This window comes from Pomacea canaliculata, linkage group LG2 (genome assembly GCF_003073045.1).
Source record: "Pomacea canaliculata isolate SZHN2017 linkage group LG2, ASM307304v1, whole genome shotgun sequence".
Classification (NCBI taxonomy): Eukaryota; Metazoa; Mollusca; class Gastropoda; order Architaenioglossa; family Ampullariidae; genus Pomacea; species Pomacea canaliculata.
Genome location: NC_037591.1, coordinates 13608085 through 13623361, shown reverse-complemented (window position 1 = coordinate 13623361; position 15277 = coordinate 13608085). Strand labels below are relative to the sequence as shown.

Sequence of the window (15277 nt, the reverse complement as noted above, 5' to 3'; positions counted from 1 at the left end):
TTTTTTTTTTTTTGTATCACTCATTCTTTCCCTCTTCCAGCCTTTTCATGTATTCCTGGATATACAGTCAAACCAAAGGACATAAACACCGAAGGTGGCGAAGAGTCCAGCTGATAACCAGAGTCAGCTCTAGTCGGATGCTCAGTCTGCATAAGTTGACAAATAAACAAAGGAAAGAATCGAAATTACAACAGGGTAAATGGTTTAATGTCAGTATTCCAGTACAAAAGAAATAATGACTGGCCATGAGTAAAAGACATTAGAAGCAAGACAAACACAGTTACAGAACGAGCACACACACAGACAAACACACAGGCACAGTGAGGAAAGAGAAGTGTGTTACAGACAGTAGAACTGAAACTTTAAAAAAACTATAACAATCACTTCAGTTTTAAAACACCTACGTCCCCAGGCAATGTACCTGATTTTAAAGACAAGTCGGTGTATTTGATAATAAGAGTGGATCATTAACAAACATACAATTGTGTGTGTGTGTGTGTCACTGACCACTCCGTGCCTCCCGTGTTTTTCTGAATATTTAACCCTTTTGCGGCTCACGGAAAAAAAGTGTATGTTGAATGTATGGCTGAATGGATGAAAACATTAGATAGGAAAAGGTTAACCGTGACAGACAGTGTTTAGTGAACACAGTTCACCAGGAGGTTTTGACCGGAACGAGTTGTGGAAATTTACTCAGGCTGCGGATATTGAAAGAAGAAGACATGTCTGAGTAACGAGGTGTAAACCTCACGAGTTTACTTGTGTGTATAGTAGTAGTAGGGTAGTGTCCGTTGTTGGATTAACCTCGCCTAAACGACGTATGACGTCTTTTTCTGTTATTGCTTATGAAATTGTATTAGAACTTAAGTATTTTTCAAAGTTGTAAACAAGAACATGAGAGAAAGATGTGTGAATTGAACATTGTTTAGAATGGTAGTATAGTGCAAACTCCAGTTACAGGATTTAATCCTATGGGCGGATTTAACTTAAAGAATCCCATCCCAGGACCATTCCGTGATCCACGTGATTTTGGTTCAGCACGGAGCACCACGTGCTAGGAGCCCCGTGACGTCACCGTCTACCTCACCTGTGACCCCGGTAACCGCCTGACCCACACGGCCAGTGTGTACGGCCTTCGTGTGTGTGTTTGTGTATTTGTGTTATTGGATTCTAGTTGGCTGGACAGGTAGAGAGCGATGACACTAAGAGGGACGATGAGCTGTGAGTAACGTACTCAACGATTGCTAGGCGGTCATCAGATAGATAACAGAACTGAAACCTCGCTGCTGAACAGAACAGACTGCGAGGAATGTAATCTTTATACTTACACTTTGTGAAATATTGGAATAAGTTGAGACTGATCAGGGAAGTGTCCCGGATGTCAACATTATGTTTAGTCTTAGATGTTTATTGCCTTGAAAAAGAGGGTTAGAGGGGGAGTTGTTATTAATTTTTGTGTTGTAATGTGTAAAGTCCTGAGCAACTGAACCACAAAATAAACATGTGGGCAGCTCCAGGCAATCGTTTTGTTCTGTGTTGAAAGAAAGAGCATTTGTCTGGTGTGAGTGTGTGGTTAGGCAAGCCATGCTGTGACAGTATGTGTTAACAAAGACAGGGGTGCGTGTCATAAACGTGTAAAAAATGTTCGCACTGATTGGGAGTGCATGCATAGTGCGCATGACAAAGATGACTACCTCATCTAGGGGACCTTTCTCTCACGCCACGACATAAATCAATCAAACACTCCAAGTCGTTGTTCAAATGCTCTTGCAAGTTTTTATTTATGCTTTTGACTTTTCATACTGAAATATGGTGACAAGGTGAAACCTTTCATTTTCTGAAGCCATAAAGTACACGTATCTGTCACGTGACAATTATTCATAAATATCAATGGCTACAACATTCGGTTGACTCATCAGATCATGCGGGATCATGGCCAGGAGTTGTGTTTTACATTGCCAACCTGCGAGTGTTTCTAGAAGCAGGACTCGCCGAATGTTTCTGGTTCCTTGAAGGAGACCCACACAGCCAGAGAGTCGGCTTTAGACACGGCTGTCAGACAAACACAGACAATTAGAGTAAGTGGTCTGACACTCATCATGAACTTATCATACATCACTTTACATCAACGGTTTGATAGAATCATTTTAGTGCTTGAGTTCAAATCATCATTAAGAAAGTTATGTCAAAACTTTCAATAGTATGTAACAGTCAGTGCTGCTAAAAGTGAAAGTTAGATGATGAAGATTACTGATGTACTACATTCTATTTCTTGCATTGGCACAACTGACAAAAAGTATCAAGAACGGAAAGAGGAAGAAACCTGGAGTATCAGAAGGAACAAAACAAAAGCATTAACATGAAAGTTAACTGTATGAAATGCACAGAAAAGTTCTTTCGTAATACTAAAAAGAGACTAGCGACAATATTAATCTGCAAACAATGTAGCCATGTTGTCTCACCTGTCGACTGGTACACCACTTTACTTCCTGTCGCCGAGTACAGGATGAGAGGGAAGGAGGTGGACTTGCCCCACGTACACGTGTCCTCAACATCCTTGACAACCAACCATCCGACGTCGTTAGCACACCCAGGGTAGGCGTTGTTGATGAACAATCGTCTTTTCAGTCCATCATCTCTGCAAATTAAAAATCAACTCATTACAACTTAAGCACATTTGAAAATGTAAACAGTAATCTCTTAAAAGCTATCTATACAAAAACTGGTAAATTAACGAAAATTATATAAAAAAATATCATTTTAATGTTCATTGTCACACACTTCTTAACTTGAAAAATAGGATTTGAGTAGAGAGTTAAAAATAATGTCCATTACAGACATTTGGAAGAGACTTCACAATGATTTCACGAGAAGTGTCAAGTCAGTTCACCCAATGATGGAAAAGAAGTTTTTGGAGGACGCCTTCAGGTCGGTCCACGAGGAATTTTCCAGTCTGTCATTAGTGAACCAGCTGGTGAAAGTAGTGCCCACTCCATTGAACACAGCAAACGCCTTCTCTTTCCCTCCCTCGTACAAAGACAGTTTCACCTGTGGACGATGACAGTGACTCTCAGACAACAATACTTCTTATAAACACCACAAGCATCGCCACATCCACTAACCTACAACCCCATACTGTCGATTATAAAGAACTGCTGATGTATAAGACCCATAAATTCATTTTATATCACAAGCTGAGGTTCAAGATGTGCTGAGAGAGAAAAAACTTAAGCAGCAAATCTTAGCCCTGCTCTTTATCATTGACAACATTTAAATAATGATACAGTCTGTTCTGTAATTACCAAAATGTGAGATTTTAGTATGAAGAGGAAATCCTGATTAATCTTCATAGATTCCAACAAGAGGGGCAATGGAACACGTGCCGATCTCAAAGACAAAAATGAGTTTTATTTCTTGAGCACTATCAGATTGACAGATCACTCTAGACTAAGGTTGACAGACAAACATTGTGACAGGCCAACAGAAAGCCATGAAAGGTTAAAAACATGAAAAACCAGAACAAGAGGAAGAGATGAGGAGGTTATAAAACCTTAAGGATGGGCAGCTGTGTCCACAGGGAGAGAACTGATCCGCGGTACTGTCGGTTGCACGTGCCGTTGATAGAGAGACACGAACACGGGGTCAAGGCCCGAACAAGCAGGTCGTCGTCGTTTCTGTTGACGTCCATGTAGGCGTCGTAGCCTGGCTGGTTGTTGCCGGCCACAAGGCGGAAGGCCAGCAGCCAGTCGCCCTGCTGAACGTATGCTGTGGAGAAGACCACACAAACCTACAGAGTGAATAGTTAGCTCACCCACCTTCTACCTTTTGTCTTTTCTTTTCGTGTTTCTTTATTTTTGTGTTTGTTTGTCTCATTATTGACAATGCTATATTCTATACTCGTATGTGCGCGAGATCTTACATCCAAAGTACGGCTTGTCATCATCAGATGTTTCGTTCTTGAAGGCCTCGAACTCATCTCTCAGGTTGTCAATCTGCTTTTGATAACTCGTCTTGTTCTTGTTTTTCTTAGCGTCGGTGACCTCAAAGGTCAGCAGACAGACCAGCAGCATTGACACCACGAAGTGAAACATCTTCACACTTGTCCTGAAACTTTACAACACAAAGCTTTGTACTCGGTCGTCTTATGATACTTTCTGATTTTTCTTTGGGAGAAACGTGAAAACAACCTCGATAAAGTGATGGTTTCTGATGATATTAGCATTTTGTTATTAACCATTTTATGTTAGGTTAAAAATTGTAGACATCTCGATTATTGAGATGATAAATTTACCGAGGTAAATAATGGAAACCATTTCGAAAAATCACCATCAAAGACAATAGACCCGCTACTCAGATGTAACTCTATAATTTTTATATCTTATACTTGATCTGTATGCAGCTTTGAACCTGACGCATGAGTGGGGTTGTATCAGCGAGTGAAACTTGGTTATGATTTTAGAAAAAGCTACGGAAACATTCGTCTCTTAAGACCATTTACGACCATTTTGGAACTAAGAGGTTAACAATATTTACCTCAAAATAGATTGTCAAGTATAGGGATAGAAATATTATTTAAAGCAAAAAATTAAACATACACGAATCAGTGTGGCGATAATCAGAGTGAAATAGGTTATTTTATCAAAATTCTTCTACATTTTTATGTAAGCTGTTTCATTACCTTCCAGAGACAGCCAGGTCCTTCCAACGCTGGAGATATTCCTGAAGTAGCCAGCGAGCAGTTATATACTCTTTGCTTCCATCAATCACTGTGTTTACTATTTGATCAGCTGTTGACTAATGTGTTACTAAGTGTGAACATTAGACAAGACGATACAAAGAGCTTTCTAGTAAGAGACAAAATGGTAATTCTAGCTATTGCCCCTGTGTCTGTTTTGGTCTCTACAGCGGATACTGAGTCAGTCCTCGTCTTCTATAGACATGACCACAGCTGTCTCCAGAACCAGTTGCTTCTTACAATGCAGCAATCTGTTGTATTGGACTTTCTGTTAGCTTTGTGTTTCCGTACACAGGGTGGGAGCAGTACCCCTGAGGTGTTACTGTGGTGGTTGTAAAGGACTGCTGGTGATGATGTGTCAGCAAAGACCACAAATGTGCGTCAATGGCTCTCATTGTGTTTTAATCGGTATTTCTGTTTCTTGTCAGTGAAAACTGCCCAGTTATTCAGTAGGAAAAAAACTGCTGCATGAGAACCTTAGAGAACGTTTGCTTTCATCAACATTTCCTAACATATGTTACCGCTTACATTAATTTTATTTCTTTGTGTTCAAATCAAAAGAACATCCCACGAACCATCAAGTCAATATTCCCAGTTTTCTACAAACTAACAATTTTCTGCCTTCTCGTAGAACAATGTGAAGTAAATGGAAATGTGAATGAATACAAACAGAGTCATCTGACGAATAGACTCAAAGTGTCGTCTGCATGTACACACTACTCTCAGTCCTTATTTTTCTGATCATTACTAATAACAATTCATCATCCAGATTTTTTATCTTTATCATCAGACTTTACAACTCTCTTGTGGTGTCAACACCCACATCGTATAACTGGTATTTTAGTTGGTGTTGTTTCTGTAATTTCATGTGTTTGGGATGATCTGCCATTAGTAAATAACCATGTCTGGCTCGGCGAGAAAAAAAGAGTCAGATTGTTTATTGTTAGGCCTTTGCCCGATACTCTTAGAACAATTAAAACACATTGAAATACTATGGATGAACATTTTTTTCTTCTTTTCTTACACTTCAACATTAGCACTTGTTCACAACCATCAAAGTAACATCTCAGTGATGTGATTGTCGCGGAAAAAAGTCCAGAAACACAAAGCTAACAGAAATTTTTACACCTTGGACTACATTGTGAGACCCACCTGACTGTGGTGACAGCTGTGTGCAAACATGGAGAAGACTAAAGGTAGTTTAGTCTTTTGAATCTTTTGATTCTCTTTTCTGCTTTCAATTAAAAGTTCTTTTTGCGAGGTTTGGAATGTCAACATCTGGTGACACCTTCGTCAACACCTGATGGGATTCTGTATAGAAGCATCGATCTACCCAAAGAGTATATAACTGTTGCTTGACTGAACATCTCCAACCGTTGAGGGATCCAGGAGTCTCATCAGGTAAGAAATACTGTAAATATAAACTATCTTACTCCATGCCATTGGGGCTTTCTCTCGTAGTTTTTAGGTTGAACTTTATTCTAAAAATAGTCTTAAAAGAAAACAGTTTCAAAATTCGATTGTAATATTCTACCAGTCAAGAAATTTTATGAAAGCTCCTTTTACATTGTCTAAATGTTAAGTGAATTTGTTTTAATAAAAAGGAGGTCCGATCGCTTCTTCACATGACTTCTATGTAATTTTAATATTTCACAAAATCGAGCATTATTTAGCTTATAAACTCTATCAATTACACGGCTTTCTGCTCTCAAAACGATTATAAGATTGCCATATTCCAGGAAACTTCTATTCCTTTCGATTTTGCTTTTTCATAATGTCTCCCTTTATCTGCCTGGCACGTCTATGTTGTAATTTCATTCTTAAATTACAATAGTCATGAACCAAGCAAATCTACAGCTGAGACATCAGTAAGAATAGTTGTAAAGAAAAGATGCTATGCAAAGGAATCATGAGTTCATGCTATAATTTTTCTACTTTTTACAAGTTGATTGAAGACAACTCAGTATACCGGGGTAAACATCAGGCCTACAAATGAAAAGCTTTAATAGGAATCCCATCAAACCATTGCATGTACAAAGCTTTGTGTTGTAAAGTTTCAGGACAAGTGTGAAGATGTTTCACTTCGTGGTGTCAATGCTGCTGGTCTGTCTGCTGACCTTTGAGGTCACCGACGCTAAGAAAAACAAGAACAAGACGAGTTATCAAAAGCAGATCGACAACCTGAGAGATGAGTTCGAGGCCTTCAAGAACGAAACATCTGATGATGACAAGCCGTACTTTGGATGTAAGATCTCGCGTACATACGAGCATAGAATGTAGCATTGTCAATATTGAGACAAACAAACACAAAAATAAACAAAGGAAGAAAAGGAAAAGACAAAAGGTAGAAGGTTGATGAGCTCACTAGTCAGTACAAGACTTCTGTAGGTTTGTCTTGTGTCCTCCACAGCATACGTTCAGCAGGGCGACTGGCTGCTGGCCTTTCGCCTTGTGGCCGGCAACAACCAGCCAGGCTACGACGCCTACATGGACGTCAACAGAAACGACGACGACCTGCTAGTTCGGGCCTTGACCCCGTGTTCGTGTCTCTCTATCAACGGCACGTGCAACCGACAGTACCGCGGATCAGTTCTCTCCCTGTGGACACAGCTGCCCATCCTTAAGGTTTTCACTATCTCCTCATTTCTTCCATTTGTTATGCTTCTTGTTTATCGCTATTTATCAATTTTTAATCTTTTATGGCTTTCTGTTTGCCTATCTCAATGTTTGTCTATCAATCTTAGTCTAGATTGATATATCTATTTAATAGTAGTCGAGAAATAAAACTTATTTTTTATTATTGGGATCGGCATGTTATCTTTTGCCCCTTTTGTTAGAATCTATGAGAATGAATTTCCTCTTATCACTAAAATCTCTCATTTTGATAATTACAGAACAGAACTATATCATTATGAAAATGTTATCAATGAGAAATGCCAGAGAGTTCAGCTGATTAACATTTCTCTCTCTTATCAGATCTTGAACTTGTGATATAAAACTTAGTTGGTTGGTCTTATACATCATCAGTTCTTTATAATCGACAGGATGGGGTTGTGGGTTAGTGGATGTGACGATACTTGTGGTGTTTGTAAGAAGTATTGTTGTCTGATAGTCAGTGTCGTCATCCACAGGTGAAACTGTCTTTATACGAGGGAGGGAAAGAGAAGGCGTTTGCTGTGTTCAATGGAGTGGGCACTACTTTCACCAGCTGGTTCACTAATGACAGACTGGAAAATTCCTCGTGGACCGACCTGAAGGCGTCCGCCAAAAACTTCTTTTCCATCACTGGGTGAACAGACTTGACACTTCTCGTGAAAAACATTGTTAATGCTCATTCAAAAGTCTGTAGTCGATCACATGTTATACTCTCTACTCAAATTCCATTAATCATGTCAATAACTGTGTACTTATCAACACTGGAATGATATTGTGATAACATTTCCTTAAAGCTGTCAGTATTGCGTGTATAGATTTCTAGAAACTGAGTTCTGATATGATGTTTTGTAATTTGCAGAGACGACGGACTGAAAAGACGATTGTTTATCAACAACGCCTACCCTGGGTGTGCTAACGACGTCGGATGGTTGGTTGTCAAGGATGTTGAGGACACGTGTACGTGGGGCAAGTCCACCTCCTTCCCTCTCATCCTGTACTCGGCGACAGGAAGTAAAGTGGTGTACCAGTCGACAGGTGAGACGACATCGCTACATTGTTTGCAGATTAATATTGTCGCTAGTCTCTTTTTCTATCAAGATAGAACTTTTCTGCACATTTCATACAGTTAACTTTCTTGTTTTTTCTTCAGATAATTCAGTTGTCTTGATCTTTGCACACTTGACAAGTTTTTGTCATTTGTGCCTTTGCAAGAAATAGAATGTAGTACATCAGTAATCTTCATCATCTAACTTTCACTTCTAGTAGCACTGGCTGTAGATGTAATATACTACTGAATGTTTGGACATAACTTTCTTAATGATGATTTGAACTAAAGCACTAAAATGATTCATTCAAATGTTTGATTTACGAGAGGTGTAATAAGTTCATGATGAGTGTCAGACACTTACTCTAACTGTCTGTGTTTGTCTGACAGCCGTGTCTAAAGCCGACTCTCTGGCTGTGTGGGTCTCCTTCAAGGAACCAGAAACATTCGGCGAGTCCTGCTTCTAGAAACACTCGCATGTTGGCAATGTAAAACACGACACAAGTCCTGGCCAGGATCACGCATGACCTGAGGATTCAACCTGATGTTGTAGCCATTGATACTGAATAATTGTCACATGATAGGAGCCACGTGTAGTTCATGTCAGAAAAGAAAAGGTTTTATCTTGTCACCATATTTGAGTTTGAGCAGTCAAAAGCATTAATAAAAATTGTAAGAGCATTTGAACAACGACTTGGAGTGTTTCAATGATTTGTATCCTGGAGTGAGAGAGGGTGTTTGCTGTGTTCGATGGAGAGGGCACTTCTTTTACCGTTTGGTTCAGTAATGACAGATTAGAAAGTTGATGCTTTACCATCCTGAACTGTGCAGGAAAAAACAACCTCGAGAAAGAGATAGAGATACAGACAGAGAGACAGAGAAAGACAGAACGAATAGAGGAAAGAGGCAGAGAACTCAAAGAATGCTAAAAATATTTTTTTATGTAAAAACAGAGAAGCAAAAAAAAAAAAAAACCTTATGACTAAACTCAAGAAACGAAAGAACTTTGTATTAAAAAAGACTAGTAGACAGTAAATGAACGAATGAAACAACAACATAGTCATGTGTCTTTTGTACAAATAAAATTGCTGGTGATGACCGCAGAGAGAAATTGAGAGATGCTTATCTTACCAGGAGACGGGTACAGGACTCTATTTCCTGTCGCCGAGTACAGAATGAGTGGATAGGAGGCCCCCGCAGTCACTTGGCCCCACGAGCAGGTATCCGCGTTGTCCTTGACAACCAGCCACCCGGCGTCGTTAGCACACCCTGGGTACACGCTGTTGATGAAGAATCGTCTGGCGAGCGAAGTGTCTCTGTATAATGAGAAACAAACTATTAGACATTAGACATAGTGGCGTCTCAAAATGTCTTTGAGAGGGAGGCTAGAGAGAGAGATTAGAAAAGAAAGAGTAGAATGAGAGAGATAACCAAATAAAACTTTCTACAATCAGATATTCTTGTTTTTTTCTCCACAGGCTTGACATCTTTGACATCTTATTCTTCTTAACTTCTAACTAACCTCTTATTACCATATTTATTTTTGGCATGGGGTAGTCCTCTGTTTTCTTGCGTTAGTGAAGGTGTGTGTGTGTTTCAACAGATGGCTGCTGACTTTTTATTACTTTTCATTAGTGATCACACAGTTTAACGTTTATTTCTTGCTGTTGTCACTTATATCTCTGTCTTTCTCTTCTTTAACTATTAATAATCAGATTTGTAAAACAAATAATTTGCGTAAAGGTGATCCCAATACGCTGAGCAGTTGTTGTTGTTGATGTTGTGTTTGAAAAGGTGAAGTGCTTCGCCCTCAAGGCGATTTTGCACGGTTGGGGGCAGTAGTGTAACGAAGACAGGAAATAAACAGCAATTAACCATAAAGCAATCAAACAAATTTTGGTGTCAAGTTTATGAAAGTCTCTCTGATAACATTTTCAAAGGTCCAGCTGAATTAAAATGTTGTTTAATTACTTAGTTAAGCTACTAAAATAACACTCAAGCTAATAATTTGAGCATTTAGACTATGTGCATAGACGCCACACTAAACAACTCATTCAAACTGCCAAAACTAAACTAATCAAAGGGACGTAAGACACATGAAAAAGGTTTTGCTTATTATCTCCCATTCTTCAATGTTTTCTTTGTTACCTGATCAGCACTGAAAAATTGTTTACTCATGATATATATATAATCAAGTCTTTAAAAGAAGATAGAAGAAATCAATGTTTACTCCCTTACTGAAATTGTTTATTTTAATCGGTCTGTTTTTGTTTTCTTTAGCAAGATAACCCATACACTACGGAGACGGTGCTCGCGATCTTCACTAATCTAACCTACTTGTAGTTTGACATTGTCTCGGTTGTGTTGGGCCCTCGTTTATTTTACCTTTACCTGTCATCAGTTTTAGGTCTTGAGTTATTTTGCATGTCGCAATAAACTTTATGCATCTCTTCACAGTTTTTAAAAGTTGTTGAATTAGCGCCAGAACAAGTTTCATAGCTGGCAAAATGAATCAGAGGTTTGCTTAGCACGAACTGACGTCACGCTTCCGAAGGTTCCCGAAGTTTTTCTCTTCACTGAGATGTTTACAAAAAACAATCTGCAACCTGGCCACTTGTACGGCTCCAAGAGGGTATATGGTTCATTGGTAATTAGTGAGCTTATCACACAGTTATTTTGGCTGTGCAAGATCTCTACAATGAGGAAAGTATAAATAAAAGTTATAATTGACTTTTCGGTGACGATTTCCATTGTTTGAGAAGTTTAATGTTATATGCTTCGGTCAATGTTTTGGCCTGAGATGATTCTGTCATTTGAGCACTCCTTCTTTCTTTTCTCTCTCTCTCACACCACAGCCCACAGGTACTACTGACTCACTACACACACAAACAGTGAGAGAGAGAGAGGTGGGCAGGAAAAAATATAGACGTGTAAATGTTTTCTCTACAGAACTTATTTTGCGATGCCTGAGCGACTCGGAGTCATCTCTAGTCGTATGCTCAGTCTGCATAAGTTGACAAATAAAAACAGGAAGGAATTGGAAATTACTACAGTGAAATTTGTTTAAGGTGATTATTCTGAAGGACACACGAAATAAGGACTGGCCATGAGTAATAGACCTTAGAAGCAAGACACACAGAACGAGCACACACACATATACCCAAGCAGACACACGCACGCGCGCGCTCACGCAGGAACGCACAGCGAGGGGAGGGAAGTGTGGTACAGATCATTAAACCTAAAACTTCAAAAACACTATCAACAATCACTTCAGTTTTATCACAGCTACGTCCCCAGGCAATGCACCTGATTTTAAAGACCAGTCGGTGTATTTGACAAAAGGAGTAGATCATTAACAAACATAAAATTGTGTGTGTGTGTTTTAACAGAGAGAGACAGGGGTGCGTGTTCCCACCGACCGGTAGTGCATACCAGTTGACACCTAATTAGTGTGGATGACAAAGATGGCGACCTCAAACACATTCTCTCACTCCACGACATAAATCATTGAAACACTCCAAGTCGTTGTTCAAATGCTCTTGCAACTATTTTTTATTTATGCTTTTTGAAGGCTAAAACTCTAATATGGTGACAAGGTGAAGCCTTTTATTTTCTGAAGCCAATGAAGTACACCTATCTATCATGTGACAATTATTCAGAAGTATCAATGGCTACAACATCAGGTTGAATCCTCAAATCATGTGGGATCATTGCCAGGAGTTGTGTCGTGTTTTACATTGCCAACATGCGAGTGTTTCTAGAAGCAGGACTCGCCGAATGTTTCTGGTTCCTTGAAGGAGACCCACACAGCCAGAGAGTCGGCTTTAGACACGGCTGTCAGACAAACACAGACAATTAGAGTAAGTGGTCTGACACTCATCATGAACTTATGATATATCACGTTACATTAAACATTTGATAGAATCATTTTAGTGCTTGAGTTCAAATCATCATTAACAAAGTTATGTCGAAACCTTCAATAGTATGTAACAGTCAGTGATGCTAAAAGTAAAACTTAGATGATGAAGATTACTGATGTACTACATTCTTTTTCTTCCATTGGCACAACTGACAAAAAGTATCAAGAACGCAAAGAAGAAGAAACCTGGAGTATCAGAAGGAACAAAACAAAAGCATTAGCATTGTTGTTAACTGTATAAAATGTACAGTAAAGTTCTTTCGTAATACTAAAAAGACACTAGCGACAATATTAATCTGCAAACAATGTAGCGATGTTGTCTCACCTGTCGACTGGTACACCACTTTACTTCCTGTCGCCGAGTACAGGATGAGAGGGAAGGAGGTGGACTTGCCCCACGTACACGTGTCCTCAACATCCTTGACAACCAACCATCCGACGTCGTTAGCACACCCAGGGTAGGCGTTGTTGATGAACAATCGTCTTTTCAGTCCGTCGTCTCTGCAAATTACAAAACAATATCAAAACTCAGTCTCTAGAAATCTCTACACGCATTACTGACAGCTTTAAGGAAATGTTATCACAATATCATTCCAGTGTTGATAAGTACACAGTTATTGACATGATTAATGGAATTTGAGTAGAGAGTATAACATGTGATCGACTACAGACGTTTGGAAGAGACTTTACAATGTTTTTCACGAGAAATTTCAAGTCAGTTCACCCAATGATGGAAAAGAAGTTTTTTGCTGACGCCTTCAGGTCGGTCCACGAGGAATTTTCCAGTCTGTCATTAGTGAACCAGCTGGTGAAAGTAGTGCCCACTCCATTGAACACAGCAAACGCCTTCTCTTTCCCTCCCTCGTACAAAGACAGTTTCACCTGTGGATGACGACACTGACTCTCAGACAACAATACTTCTTACAAACACCACAAGCATCGCCACATCTACTAACCCACAACCCCATACTGTCGATTATAAAAAACTGATGATGTATAAGACCCATAATCTCGTTTTATATCACAAGTTCAAGTTCTGTTAAGAGAGAGAAATGTTAATCAGCTGAACTCCCTGGCATTTGTCATTGATAACATTTTCATAATGATATAGTCTGTTCTGTAATTATCAAAATGAGAGATTTTAGTATGAAGAAGAAATTCATTCTCATAGATTCTAACAAAAGGGGCTAAGAAACACATGTCGATCCCAATAATAAAAAATAAGTTTTATTTCTCGACTACTTTTACATAGATATATCACTCTAGACTAAGTTTGGCCGACAAAAGAAAGCCATTAAAGGTTAAAAAATTGATAAATGGCGATAAACAAGAACGAGAACAAGAGGAAGAGATAAGGAGATAGTGAAAACCTTAAGGATGGGCAGCTGTGTCCACAGGGAGAGAACTGATCCGCGGTACTGTCGGTTGCACGTGCCGTTGATAGAGAGACACGAACACGGGGTCAAGGCCCGAACTAGCAGGTCGTCGTCGTTTCTGTTGACGTCCATGTAGGCGTCGTAGCCTGGCTGGTTGTTGCCGGCCACAAGGCGAAAGGCCAGCAGCCAGTCGCCCTGCTGAACGTATGCTGTGGAGGACACAAGACAAACCTACAGAGGTCTTGTACTGACTAGCCAGCTCACCCACCTTCTACCTTTTGTCTTTTCTTTTCGTGTTTCTTTATTTTTGTGTTTGTTTGTGTTATTATTGACAATGCTATATTCTATGCTCGTATGTACGCGAGATCTTACATCCAAAGTACGGCTTGTCATCATCAGATGTTTCGTTCTTGAAGGCCTCGAACTCATCTCTCAGGTTGTCAATCTGCTTTTGATAACTCGTCTTGTTCTTGTTTTTCTTAGCGTCGGTGACCTCAAAGGTCAGCAGACAGACCAGCAGCATTGACACCACGAAGTGAAACATCTTCACACTTGTCCTGAAACTTTACAACACAAAGCTTTGCACACGCAGTGGTTTGATGAGATTCCTATTAAAATTATAAATTTGTAGGCCTGATGTGTTTCCCCGGTATACTGAGTTGTATTCAGTCTGCTTGTAAAAAGATGAAACACGATAACGTGAACTCATGGTTCATTTGCATAACATTTTTTCTTTTAAACTATTCTTACTGAAGGTGATGTCTGAGCTGTAGAATTACTTGGTTCCTGACTATTATTATTTAAGAATGAAATTACAACATAGACGTGCCAGACATATAAAGGGAGACATTACGAAAACGCAAAATCGAATGGAATAGAAGTTTCCTGGAATATGGCAATCTGATAATCGTTTTGAGAGCAGATGGCCGTGTAATTGATAGAGTTTATAAGCTAAATAATACTCTATTTTATAAAGTCTTAAAATTACTTAGAAGTTGTGTGAAGAAGCGACAGGTCTCTACAAAAAATATTCACTTAACATTTAGATACTGTAAAAGTAGCTTTCACGTGATTTCTTGGCTAGTAGTCTGAATATTACAATTCGTGAATTACAAGTTGGAAACTGTTTTCTTTTAAGACTATTTTTAGAATAAAGTTCAACCTAAAAACTACGAGAGAAAGCCCCAATGGCACGGAGTAAGATAGTTTATGTGTACAGTATTTCTTACCTGATGAGACTCCTGGATCCCTCAACGGTTGGAGATGTTCAGTCAAGCAACAGTTATATACTCTTTGGGTAGATCGATCATTCTATACAGAATCCCATCAGGTGTTGACGAAGGTGTCACAAGATGTGGACATTCAAAACCTAGCAAAAAGAACTTTTAATTGAAAGCAGAAACAAGAATCAAAAGATTCAAAAGACTAAACTACCTTTGGTCTCCATCTTTGCACACAGCTGTCACCACAGTCAGGTGGGTCTCACAATGTAGTCCAAGGTGTAGAAATTTCTGTTAGCTTTGTGTTTCTGGACTTTTTTCCGTGAC

The 15277-nt window shown here is 39.3% G+C and overlaps 3 protein-coding genes across 3 annotated transcripts; 1 reads left to right on the top strand and 2 right to left on the bottom strand.

The window, feature by feature from the left end:
- Positions 1 to 1753: 1753 nt before the first annotated feature.
- LOC112557318 lies at positions 1754 to 4709 on the bottom strand. Its single transcript, XM_025227099.1, has 6 exons — positions 4679 to 4709; positions 3920 to 4110; positions 3551 to 3765; positions 2891 to 3048; positions 2463 to 2638; positions 1754 to 2052 (listed from the first exon to the last, which is right to left on the bottom strand). Exons 2-6 carry the CDS (start codon positions 4089 to 4091, stop codon positions 1976 to 1978), a joined length of 798 nt encoding a protein of 265 aa, XP_025082884.1. The 5' UTR covers positions 4092 to 4110; positions 4679 to 4709; the 3' UTR covers positions 1754 to 1975.
- Positions 4710 to 6110: 1401 nt separating this feature from the next.
- LOC112557355 lies at positions 6111 to 9116 on the top strand. The gene is made up of 6 exons (XM_025227155.1): positions 6111 to 6136; positions 6790 to 6980; positions 7146 to 7360; positions 7867 to 8024; positions 8250 to 8425; positions 8826 to 9116. Exons 2-6 carry the CDS (start codon positions 6809 to 6811, stop codon positions 8900 to 8902), a joined length of 798 nt encoding a protein of 265 aa, XP_025082940.1. The 5' UTR covers positions 6111 to 6136; positions 6790 to 6808; the 3' UTR covers positions 8903 to 9116.
- Positions 9117 to 11969: 2853 nt separating this feature from the next.
- Positions 11970 to 14985, bottom strand: LOC112557406. Its single transcript, XM_025227227.1, has 6 exons — positions 14960 to 14985; positions 14103 to 14293; positions 13725 to 13939; positions 13079 to 13236; positions 12680 to 12855; positions 11970 to 12269 (listed from the first exon to the last, which is right to left on the bottom strand). Exons 2-6 carry the CDS (start codon positions 14272 to 14274, stop codon positions 12193 to 12195), a joined length of 798 nt encoding a protein of 265 aa, XP_025083012.1. The 5' UTR covers positions 14275 to 14293; positions 14960 to 14985; the 3' UTR covers positions 11970 to 12192.
- Between the last annotated feature and the right edge of the window lie 292 nt (positions 14986 to 15277).